The following is a 13,005-nucleotide window of genomic DNA, read 5'->3' as shown; positions in this document are numbered from 1 at the left end:
TGCCAAATCCAAAGGTCACTATTCCATCCTCATCCTCCTCGACCTATCTGCCGCCTTTGACACTGTCAATCATAATTTACTTCTTGACACACTGTCCTCATTCGGGTTCCAGGGTTCCGTCCTCTCCTGGTTCTCTTCGTATCTTTCCCAACGCACCTTCAGAGTATATTCTAATGGCTCTTCTTCCACCCCCATCCTGCTCTCTGTTGGGGTTCCTCAAGGTTCTGTCCTTGGACCGCTTCTTTTCTCGATCTACACCTCTTCCCTGGGCTCGCTGATCTCATCACATGGTTTCCAGTACCATCTCTATGCTGATGACACCCAGCTTTATCTCTCCACTCCCGACATCACGGTCGAAAACCCAGGCCAAAGTTTCGGCCTGCCTTTCAGACATCGCTGCCTGGATGTCCAACCGGCATCTGAAACTGAACATGGCAAAGACTGAGCTCCTTGTCTTTCCACCCAAACCCTCTTCTCCTCTTCCCCCACATTCCGTCTCTGTTGACAACGCCCTCATCCTCCCCGTCGCTTCAGCCCGCAATCTCGGAGTCATTTTCGACTCCTCCCTCTCCTTCTCTGCCCATATCCAGCAGACAGCTAAGACCTGTCGCTTCTTCCTCTATAATATTAGCAAAATTCGCCCATTCCTCTCTGAACAGACCACCCGAACCCTCGTCCACTCTCATCTTGACTATTGCAACCTTCTTCTCACTGGCCTCCCGCTTAACCATCTATCCCCCCTTCAATCTGTCCAAAATTCTGCCACACGTCTTATCTACCGCGTGAACCGATACTCTCATATCACCCCTCTTCTCAAGTCACTTCACTGGCTCCCGATCCGCTACCGTATACAGTTCAAGCTTCTCCTTTTAACCTTCAAATGCACTCAATCTGCAGCCCCCCAGTACCTCTCTACACTCCTCTCTCCGAATATTCCCACCCGTAACCTCCGCTCTCAGGACAAATCACTCCTATCTGTACCCTTCTCCACCACCGCTAACTCCAGACTCCGCCCCTTCTGCCTCGTATCACCATATGCCTGGAACAGCCTTCCCGAGCCCATACGTCATGCGCCCTCCCTGCCCATCTTCAAGTCCTTACTCAAAGCCCATCTCTTCTCCCTTGCTTTTGGCGCATAACCACCTTCCCCACTCATGATACCTACACTGACTACATAGTTTGTAACCTTTAGATTGTAAGCTCTTTTGAGCAGGGACGGTCCTTCCCCATGTTAAACTTGTACAGCGCTGCGTAACCCTGGCAGCGCTATAGAAATGCTAAGTAGTAGTAGTAGTAGTAGTACTAGAACCTTCATACAATACCATAATGTATTCTTCTTTACCATGTATGTATGCACATGGTATATATACATACCATGATCTGTTCCATATATGCTATGTTCCATGTATGTTACCATGTACGTATGCACCTTAACGCTATACCATTTGTAATTCTGTTACCCGGAAATGGCAACCGCCATTACGGCAAATGTAAGCCACATTAAGCCTGCAAATTGGTGGGAAAATGTGGGATACAAATGCTACAAATAAATAAAATAAAATAAATAAACTTTGCAAACTGTACTACAAATTTTCAGACTATTACTCAAGAATATTTTGTTGTGATGGTTTCTGGATTCCAAGATGAGGGCTACATGAAGCAGCTTTGAACATTCTAGTCTTCAAATTTGGAATGTAATCCCTAGTCTTGTATATATGCAGAGAGGAAGGTCATTTGGATGACTATACTGTTCTCTATTTCTGTGATGTGATAGCTGTAGGGGAAAACGTACCATTGCTGACATCTTGTGACTATTCTGGATACTGCAAACTGTAAGACAGAACAAGATCTCTACCAAGCCTTTAAAGATCTTCTTACCCAAGTTAAACTAGCAAACCATATTATACTCTTGCACAATTAACATTCTTGTTAGACACAAATTCATGCTAATTCATCTTTAAGAAGAGATAACAAAAACAGCACTTCCAAAAATACCTTGAAATACTCTCTCTTAATTTGTTTAGATCGCCGTCTTTCTTCATTCTGACAGATTACAGGTTGTGTTTCAGGCCAATATTCTCCATCTGATTGATCCTTTTGATTTTCCATAGACTGAAAACACAAAATATATGTTACCAGAAATAAGATTCTATACCAATATTTTTTAAAGTTTACACTTAGTACTTTAAAGAATTGGTACTAATTTTCATTTCTGGATTAGTTCTGAGTGGTATACCTTTTCCGTTTCTTGAATAGTCCACTTCTATGAATAGGAAAGAACAATAGATTTGATCTAGATCCAAAATTCTGCACAATCCTAAACTTAGTGGGAGTAAACAAGAGACAAATTGTGACCCTAATTTCACTACACCTTGGTAAATGAATGTATAGATATTTCCTCTCTGAGTGGTCCTAGAGATATTCTTATTTGAACAATATTCATAATTTATGGAAATCTCAGTCCAGCTAGTGGCTCAAGGACCTGGCTTTGATTCCTGGCTTTTCTGTTAAGAGGGGGATCTTTAGTTGATTGGCCAACCTGCTCTTCCCAAGTGCTGCCCCTATTTTTAAAATTACACATTTAGCACATACAAAGATTTAGCATACAAATGGTCATGCATGAAAAGTAAAATGAGTGATCTCCAGTAATGAAGTGCTTTAATTTTCAAAGCTGAACAGAATTTATAAAACCTTAAGTACAGAGAATTAGCATACAAATCAATCTGTCAAGCTGTCAGTCACTTTACTGAATGAGATGCATCTTTCACTGAAAAAATGTAAAGGCATTGTGCAAAGATACCAGAAAAAAATAAAAGAATAAGCTAAATCAGTTCAATATGGCAAAGAATTGGTACTAATTCTTTGTCATCATTGAAATTCTAATTCCAATTCTCCAGGCATGACTGCCTTCTCTTATTAAGCTCAGGGTTTTCATGCAATCTATACAGAATGTTTCATTATTACAATGTTAAAATATAAAATAAATAATATGATTAACACACATGACTCCTGAGTATTAGGCTGCCCATCAGACTCTGAATCCTCAGGAAACTAAACTCAGTTTTAGGAACAGTAGCTTTGGATAGCACTTCCTTCTAAGATTTAGTACTATATGGAAGTGTCAGTAAGAGCCAGATTCTACATATATGGCGCTACAAATTACACGCACAACTTAATTCAGTAACGAGCCAATCAGAACTAATAATTGGGTGATAATTATCTGCACTAACTGGCAACAAGGATTTATGTGCATATTGTATTCTATAATGATGTATGCATAAATCCTAACACGTGTACATATATGGGGGCGAGGAAAGGGGCGTATCTGGGGATGTTCCCAAATGTTATGTGAACTAGAATATGGCCAAACTGCGCCTAACTGTAGGCGCTGAAATTTAAGCCTGCTCATAGCAGACCTAATCACAGGCACCTACAGTTAGGCACAGTTTATACCTAAGTATGATTCTAGAAAGGATGTGTACTCTTTATAGAATCATGCAAAGCGCATCAAATTTTCAGCACCAATTTTTAGGCTTTACCCCTAAGTGCATATTGGTCCATAAAATACAACAAAGTGAAGAAATAATTGCTCTGTATGTTTAGGACTGTCCTCTATAGCATCGCAGTTATGAAGAACTCTAAAGGTTAAACTCAAAGGGAAGTTTTCATAGCCAATTATCCAGATAAAACGGGATGTCTAAAAAGTTCCCCATTCTTTACTTGGCTAAAGTTATGTACAAGATTCCACAGAGCAATTAGCCACATTAAAATATGACAATCCCAGGGCCATGCTTGGGTCAGAAGAGGAAAAGAACACATTGAGTTTGCATTTCAAATCTATATACATTATTTTCCATATGGTTAAGTAACCACAGAGCCCCCAAGTCAATATTCAAAGTAAAACTATACATAATTTCACTTTAGAAATTGGTGTGTGGACCAGAGATAAACAGTACCCACAGATAGTGCAGACAGGTATAAGGCTGAACATTACACTTATCCTATATGTCTCCTGAGAGGTGGTTAAGTTTGACAGCTTTGACTTGACTATGTTTAAATGGGATTTATAAAGTGGTACAATCTAGAACAATGTTCTTCATTGTAAGACTGATAAGCTAGTAGATGCTCCAATCAACCCTAAGCATGGCTTCTCAACTCTGCTTCTACAATATATAGATTCACTTTCCAACTGAACTGGAGGCATCCTGCTAGTGTCACCTCTGAAACAGCTGTTCTGCTTTTTCTGGTACTGCAAAGCTCTCAGACAGTTCAAACTGGATGAAGCTTCTACATGGATTTTCAGTGGGACTATCTGGATATAAATGCTGAAAATCTTAACACACTGTCTTGGCACCATGCAGGTACTGCTGGGACAGTCTGGGAGTCCAGTCACCTGGTTTAACAGTGATATTTAATTTGTTAACTATGTAACTACCTGGAAAACTTTAGGACAGAAAAAAAAGGCTGTCCTAACTTTATCCAGGTACTGGTCTGAATTATCGCCGGTACACAAATAACTGCTGATGGTCAGCTTATAACCCCATAATCAATGCCAGTATCTGGGTACTGGATGGTGCTGATGTTTTAATGAAGGTTAAATCCTGGGGTGTATTATATCAAGTCAATTGGCTGTCTTATTGAAAGTCTTTAGTACATATGTGTTGACAGAACAGTAGCATCTTGATATACAGCAGTAACTGGAAGACCACAAATAAAATAGCCAAATTGTGAATGAACAAAATCATGACTGAAACTTCAGCAACTGGCCTAATGAAAGACTCAGTCAATGAAACCTGTAAAAGAGACAGAGAGAGAGACAGAGATACCCACAAACAGGAAAGACATTTCAGAATTCATACTACAAAACCAATTATAAATTAAAATCTATTTTCTTGAAAAGGTGGTTTTATTGTGCTAGTACAAATTTATTTAGCAGAAACCCCCATCAACCCACAAAAATAAGGACAAATTACTTTTTAAATTAAAGTACTTTATTTTTACTTACTTGCCAACTGCACGGTGATAATGGTGAGTTGATATCATCTTCTGAGTTACTAAAGAGTAAAGAATATTTGTCTTGATGTTAAAATGTCTGGATTTTATTTTAGAGAAAAATACACTCTCTTCCAAACCTTCTATTAAAGTTGAAGAACAGTACGTGACAATACAGAGCACATTTGTAGGTGCTGCACTGTAAACACATTAACTAAAATACAAAGCATCTAAATATTCCAATTAATATGTTATGTGAAGCCTATACATTCAGAAACAAACTGTCCTCCTTGATTTTAGAGGTCACTTTAATATTATATTTTCTTAAAAGAATATATAACTTAATTTACTTGGGGGTCCTTTTACTAAGGTGTGCTAATGGATTTGGCGTGCTCTAATGAATTAGTATGTGTTAAGTGCCATGAAGCCCATAGGTATACAATGGGCTGCGCAGCATTTAGCACACACTAATCATTAACACATCTTAGTAAAAGGACGCCTTAGAAGTTACCTTTTGAATTTCAAAAGGGGTGACATGATACAGACGTTAAAACATTTGAAAGGTATTAATCCGCAAACAAAACTTTTCAGGAGACGGGAAGATAGTAGAACTAGAGGACATGAATTGAGGTTGAAGAGGAGAAGACTCTGGAGTAATATCAGGAAGTATTTTTTCACGGAAAAGGTGGTAGATACAAGGAATGCCCTCCCGTGGGAGGTGGTGGAGATGAAAACGGTAATGGAATTCAAACATGGGTGGGATATACACAAAGGAATTATGTATAGAAGATCTACGGATTCTTAGCGGACATTGGGTGGCAACGCCGGTAACTGGGAAGCAAAACCAGTGCTGGGCAGACTTCTACGGTCTAAGCCCTAATCGTAACTGAATAGATATGAATGGGCTGGAGTGTTTTAGGGGCTTCAATGTTAGCTTCAGAACTTTTAGTACAAGAACAGTGCTGGGCAGACTTCTACGGTCTGTGCCCTGAGAATGGCAAGGACAAATCAAACTCAGGTATACAAGTATCGCATACCATGTAAAATAAGTTTATCTTGTTGGGCAGTCTGGATGGACCATAGAGGTCTTTATCTGCTGTCATTTACTATGTTACTATTGGGCTCATTTTCAAAACAGAAAAACGTCAAAAAAGTGGCATAATGCAGCATTTGGACGTTTTGTCTCACAAAAACGTCCAAATCAGTATTTTCAAAACTTATTTCTAGACATTTTTCTATGAAGTCCATCAGAAGTGTGTCTAAAACTCAAGGGGGCGTGTCAGGGGTGTGTTCAGGCTGGGACTTGGGTGTTCCTAAGACTTAGACATTTTTCAGCCATAATGAAACAAAACAAAATTGACCAGGACTGCAACTACTAAGTTTGAGCTAGACTTGTTTTTATAATGAATAATGCACTAAAAGGTGCCCTAAATAACCAGATGACCACTGGAAGGAATCAAGGATGACCTCCCCTTATTCCCCCAGTGGTCACTAACCCCCTCCCACCCCCCCAAAAAATGTGATGAAAAACATTATTTGCCAGCCTCAGATGTTATACTCAGGTCCATTAGAACAGCATGCAGGTCCCTGGAGTAGTCTAGTGTTGGGTGCAGTGCACTGCAGACAGGTGGATCCAGGTTCCTACCTCCACCTACCTGTTACACTTGTGGAGGAAACTGTGAGCCCTCCAAAACTCACCAGAAACCCACTGTACCCACATATAGGTGCCCCCTTCGCCTGTAAGGGCTATGGTAGTGGTGTACAGTTGGGGGTAGTGGGTTTTGGGGGGGGGGGGGGGGGGCTCAGCACACAAGGCAAGAGAGCAATGGTGAGAAATGTACCAGGGAGCATTTTATGAAGTCTAATACAGTGCCCCCTAGGATGTCAGGGGGCCAGTCTACTAAAAATGCTGGCTCCTCCTACATCCCAATGGCTTGATTTTGTGCATTTTGCACTTGGCCTTTTTTTTTTTTAATGGACCAAAAAACAAAACGTCCAAATCACAAAAACTTGTTCAAAACAGTATTTTTGAAAACAAAAGACAGACATTTTTCTTTTTTGAAAATGACCTTCCTTCCTATTAAGATTTTGGGCGTCTTTTGCAAAATGTCCAAAGTCGGACTTAGACATCATATCGAAAATGCCCCTCAACGTTAGCTAATTTTACCAGTACTCCTGATGATTCATACTGTAGGAAAGCCTACTCTACAACAGCCTTGAGAAAAACACCCCCCCCCCCCCCTCAAAAAAGAACTTTTTCCAGTTTTGTACTCGCATCAGAATTGGCCTGGGATGGCTTGAAGGCTCATGTACTATATCTTTTTTGTTGGTCCTTTAAAACAAGGGCTCCCAACTTTTATGTTGCTGTACACCTGATGACGGGTTTACTTTGCTGTAGCACACTACTACATTTTTATTTATTTGAAACCACTGTAATCCGCACCATCTACAACTCTGGACGGAGTACAGAGAAACATATATAAGAATCAATAAAAACTAGACAATCTTCATAATTTGGTCTGCAAATACCTCACACTAAAAAATAATCAAACCAGAACCTTTAAATTGAAATATATTAAAATCATCAAATAACATCAACACCTAAAATTAAAATATATTCATTACATCAGGGGATCTGATATATGGAAGGCTTTTTTAAATAAAACTCTTTTAAAAAAACATCCTAAGACCGTATCAATCTAAAGAAAGAAGGCCTTGCAATTGGAAAAACAAAAAACTGTGGATCTATACGCTTCTATACGCTTCTAAACAAACAAAATGAAAAGATGGAACATCCAAAAAATTATTTGAGGCAGATCATAAGCAACAAGAAGGTTGAAATAAATGGAGACTTTTTAATCTTACAATGGGAACATTACCATTTAGAGCTTTAAATATTAACAGCAACATTTTATATTGGATTCTGAACTCAACAGATAACCCAGTGCAGCTTCATCAACTCTGGTCATATATGATCATATTTACAAAAACCGAAGAAACAGACAGTAGCATTTTGGACTAATTGCTCCTAGCAAAAAACTGTTGCAATAATCAAAATATGGCATTACTAAACTTTGGATTACCATTTGAAAATTGTGTGGACAAAAAAATATTTTGAGATATCTAATCATCTTTTAATTTCCCCAAAATCATCCCAATGGTTTGCTTTATCTAAAATTTCAAATATAACACCCAATGAGCGCATCATGTTGACAACTGGAATGTTTAATCCATCAATAAAAAACTGGGCAAATTTGAAACTGGATAACCAGATATAAACAAAACCTGTGTTTTGGAAATACTCAGTTTCAAATGATTAGACTTCAACCAACAATTGATCATTCTCAAGTAGACATGTAATGGTTCTAAACTAGCAATCAACTGAATTTTCTATTCAGAAAAAGAAAAAAAAAAAAAGAAAGAAAGAATGTCACCAGTGTAAATTCGATAAGTCATCAAGTAATATACATAATGGCTAAAGAAAGATATTAAACAAAAGTAGCGCACAAAGCAGACCCTTGTAGTAACTCATTTGAATGGCCGTAAAAAAAAAAAAAAGACTGTTGATCTCCTTCAATGACACAGAATTATCTAGCTAACAGAAACAATGAAAACCAGGGGGTGCTGCTGAGCCAGGCATGTGAACAGATGCTGATAGCAAGAGTTCCTGCTGAACCTACAGTTTTTCATAACATACTAGCGATTTGGAGCAGTTATTTTGTACTATTTCATGAATCTCTAGCTTGCTATACCTGATTCATTGATGACATTGGGCAAAATGTTGAAGATAGAAGCAACATTTACTGTGATTCCCGGACCCTTTGTCGCTAGTAAAAATGGCATCTGGAAAGGAGGAGGAGAAGGACTCGGAACCAGCTCAACAGATATCAACAGTTCTCGCTGAGCTACAGATAATCAAACAAACTTACTATAAATCACTCTGTGATTAAAGATTTACAATCAGAGAGGGAGAATCAAAGCTCTAAACTGCCGAGCTTTTCAAAAGCAAGTGCATAGTGTCGAACAGTGCACAACTTTGCTGGAAGGCAAAATTACTGTTGTGGAGGAGTGGCCTAGTGGTTAGGGTGGTGGACTTTGGTCCTGGGGAACTGAGGAACTGAGTTCGATTCCCATTTCAGGCACAGGCAGCTCCTTGTGACTCTGGGCAAGTCACTTAACCCTCCATTGCCCCATGTAAGCCGCATTGAGCCTGCCATGAGTGGGAAAGCGTGGGGTACAAATGTAACAAAAATAAAAAAAATACAAAGGAAATCCATGAGCTACGGGCAGAGCTGGAGGATTTGAATAACAGAGGAATGATCTTTGCATTAACAGTATCTCTGAGGCAGCAGAAGCAAGTAACATTATTGCATTTTGTGAGAAGTTTTTCACTGAAGCCCTCAAAACGTACTTTGACTTAGAAATTGATTGTGCGCCCAGTTCCATTGGGCAGGCCTCTGCAGGGTGAAAATACCTGTGCCCCATTGTTTTACGAATCCTTTGATATCTATAAGTTCTAGCCATTCTGTCAGAGGCTAAAACAAAGGCACCTCTTATGTGGAAAGGGAACAAAGTCTTCATTAGTCGGCTTTGCTGCTGGACCGGGGGGGGGGGGGGGGGGTCGTCCTCTGCGCAGCCGGCTGTCGGCTGCTGAACTCTGTAGCCACTTTGTTTAGTGTGTGCTGCACGTCGCTGGGGCCCTGTTTCCTCCTGGACCGCAGATTCTAGCCGTTGGTCTTCGCCTGCCTTCTTATCCTGCTGGAGGAATCAGCTTGCCGATCAGCTGTTTTCGATGAGGATCTCGAGTGGCCAGATGCAGAGATCTGATTATCTACCATAATGTGTCTCAGTGAGTCTCAAGACCTAATTTTGGACTCCATACTTTCTATTCTTTTTGCTCTCTTCTCTCTGTCTACTTATTTGATTATTTATTTGCTTAATTATTGTATTTGTATTCCACTGGTCTGGCGATCGCCATTCCAGTCTAATGTAAGCCACTTTGAGCCCGCATCCTGTGGGAAAAGGTGGGGTAAAAATGCACTAAATAAATTACTCCTGATCTCAGCAACACTACTGTGCTAAACAAAAATCATTTTAGCTCTGGGAGCCAACTTGAAGAAAATTCATGTGCAATATGGCCTTTTCCATCCTTGCCAGATGAGGATCACCATCAACAATGTGACCAAGAACTTTGAAGACCCTTACGATCTCAAAAGCTACTTGCATCAAAAAGGTTATGAGCATGGATACCCGATATGTTTCATAATACTTGTAAGTTCTACATGCTAGTAGGTTTAATTTGATCTCAAACTCTGGTATAGCTCTTGCCTCAGGTATTGATATTAATACTGTATACTTTATATATGCACATATTTTTCTTAATGTGTTACTTTGTACTCATTGCCTGAGTCTGAACAAGTATCTCCTGACTTTTCTTATTAATGATCTGCTCTGAATCCTCAATGCATAGGTTACTTTATTTGCCTTTGGGGCAGGGGCCTTCCAGTCCCTCTGTTACTGCTTGCAGGCACCACCCAGGGTAATGTCATCTGCGGTGGAGGTTAGATAGTTGGATTTCATGTTTGTTGTAGAAAACAAGAGTGTTTTATTAGCCACTGAAACTGGCCATTTTAGTGCTTAGTGTACACTAACAGAGTCTTAACATGGATTCCACTGTGACACAATACAGAGGGTGAAGACGGAACCAAAAAGAAAGATCTCTAGGGCACTGTGCAACCTGATGAGGAAGGCAGAGCAGAAAAAAATCACAAACACAGCCTGTTCTGCAGACTTGTAAACATAAATATCATGAGGGCATTATGGGTAGCGCAGTGAGAGGGGCATGCAGAAAACAGATGGTTGGCCTTGAGAAAGCTTGGAAGGGGATGTGAGAGCAGGAAGGGAGCCAGAAAGAGAAAAGAAAGAACTGATAAGCAGGAGAGTAAATTAGAAGAAATACAGCTGTAGGATTCTGCACATAAACAGGACAAACTGTTCAAATTACAAGGTATAAAGGAAGGCGAGAGGAGTTGGATGGGAGGAACTTGTGAGGCAGACTGAATAGCGTCTTACGGTTGTTTGCTTTTACAATTTCCTCTCATAGGAAAAAATAAGATTTGTATTCTGCCATTAAAGAAATCATATTATGTGAATTTTGTAGTTTCAAACTTTTAGTTTGAAACTGGGTTTTCTAACTCATTATAAAACATAAAGCTGTATTTCTCTGTTTATTTCTCTATTACCCTCCTCTCACCTACCAACACCCATTCTGTTAGAATATCAATGAAATGCTTTGATGTCCCCATGCATACCCCCACCCTCCCACTCTGTCAGACTGTCAAAGTAATGCTTTGATGTTTCTCTCATATATACTATCTGCTACCACATTTGCTTATTTCCGATCTGAGGAAGAAGGGCAACCTTCGAAAGCTAATCAAGAAATTTATTAAGTATGTCCAATAAAGCGAATGCTACATACCTGTAGAAGGTATTCTCCGAGGACAGCAGGCTGATTGTTCTCACTGATGGGTGACGTCCACGGCAGCCCCTCCAATCGGAAACTTCACTAGCAAAGGCCTTTGCTAGCTCTCGCGCGCCCATGCGCACCGCGCATGCGCGGCCGTCTTCCCGACTGAACCGGCTCGTGTTCGTCAGTCCCGTAAGTAGCAAGACAAAGACAAGGGAAGACACAACTCCAAAGGGGAGGCGGGCGGGTTGGTGAGAACAATCAGCCTGCCGTCCTCGGAGAATACCTTCTACAGGTATGTAGCATTCGCTTTCTCCGAGGACAAGCAGGCTGCTTGTTCTCACTGATGGGGTATCCCTAGCCCCCAGGCTCACTCAAAACAACAAACATGGTCAATTGGGCCTCGCAACGGCGAGGACATAACTGAGATTGACCTAAAAAAAACTTATCCAACTAACAGAGAGTGTAGCCTGGAACAGAATAAAACATGGGCCTAGGGGGGTGGAGTTGGATTCTAAACCCCGAACAGATTCTGAAGCACTGACTGCCCGAACCGACTGTCGCGTCGGGTATCCTGCTGCAGGCAGTAATGAGATGTGAATGTGTGGACAGATGACCACGTTGCAGCTTTGCAGATCTCTTCAATAGTGACTGACTTCAAGTGGGCCACTGACGCAGCCATGGCTCTGACATTATGAGCCGTGACATGACCCTCAAGAGCCAGCCCAGCCTGGGCGTAAGTGAAGGAAATGCAATCTGCTAGCCAATTGGATATGGTGCGTTTTCCCACAGCCACTCCCCTCCTGTTGGGATCAAAAGAAACAAACAATTGGGCGGACTGTCTGTTGGGCTGTGTCCGCTCCAGATAGAAGGCCAATGCTCTCTTGCAGTCCAATGTGTGCAGCTGACGTTCAGCAGGGCAGGAATGAGGACGGGGAAAAAATGTTGGCAAGACAATTGACTGGTTCAGATGGAACTCCGACACTACCTTTGGCAAGAACTTAGGGTGAGTGCGGAGGACTACTCTATTATGATGAAATCTGATGTAAGGGGCCTGGGCTACCAGGGCCTGAAGCTCACTGACTTTACGAGCTGAAGTAACTGCCACCAAGAAAATGACCTTCCAGGTCAAGTACTTCAGATGGCAGGAGTTCAGTGGCTCAAAAGGAGGTTTCATCAGCTGGGTGAGAACGACATTGAGATCCCATGATACTGTAGGAGGTTTGACCGGGGGCTTTGACAAAAGCAAACCTCTCATGAAGCGAACAACTAAAGGCTGTCCTGAGATCGGCTTACCTTCCACACGGTAATGGTATGCACTGATTGCGCTGAGGTGAACCCTTACAGAGTTGGTCTTGAGACCAGACTCAGACAAGTGCAGAAGGTATTCAAGCAGGGTCTGTGTAGGACAAGAGCGAGGATCTAAGGCCTTGCTGTCACACCAGACGGCAAACCTCCTCCATAAAAAAAAAGTAACTCCTCTTAGTGGAATATTTTCTGGAAGCAAGCAAGACATGGGAGACACCCTCTGACAGACCCAAAGAGGC

The 13,005-nt window shown here is 41.0% G+C and overlaps 1 protein-coding gene across 4 annotated transcripts in view; it reads right to left on the bottom strand.

Annotated features, from left to right (window-relative positions):
* LRCH2 (leucine rich repeats and calponin homology domain containing 2) overlaps window positions 1-13,005 on the bottom strand; it is a 263,804-nt gene that overhangs the window by 87,953 nt on the left and 162,846 nt on the right. For all 4 annotated transcript variants that reach the window (XM_030209796.1, XM_030209797.1, XM_030209798.1 and 1 more), the window contains 2 exons: window positions 5,006-5,054; window positions 1,996-2,112 (listed from right to left, as the gene is read on the bottom strand). In XM_030209796.1, coding sequence (XP_030065656.1) covers window positions 1,996-2,112; window positions 5,006-5,054 — 166 coding nt within the window. The remainder of the gene's footprint in view (window positions 1-1,995; window positions 2,113-5,005; window positions 5,055-13,005) is intronic.

This window comes from Microcaecilia unicolor, chromosome 7 (genome assembly GCF_901765095.1).
Source record: "Microcaecilia unicolor chromosome 7, aMicUni1.1, whole genome shotgun sequence".
Taxonomy (NCBI): domain Eukaryota; kingdom Metazoa; phylum Chordata; class Amphibia; order Gymnophiona; family Siphonopidae; genus Microcaecilia; species Microcaecilia unicolor.
Note: the sequence above shows the minus strand (reverse complement) of the source record. Positions and strands in the feature narration are given on the sequence as shown.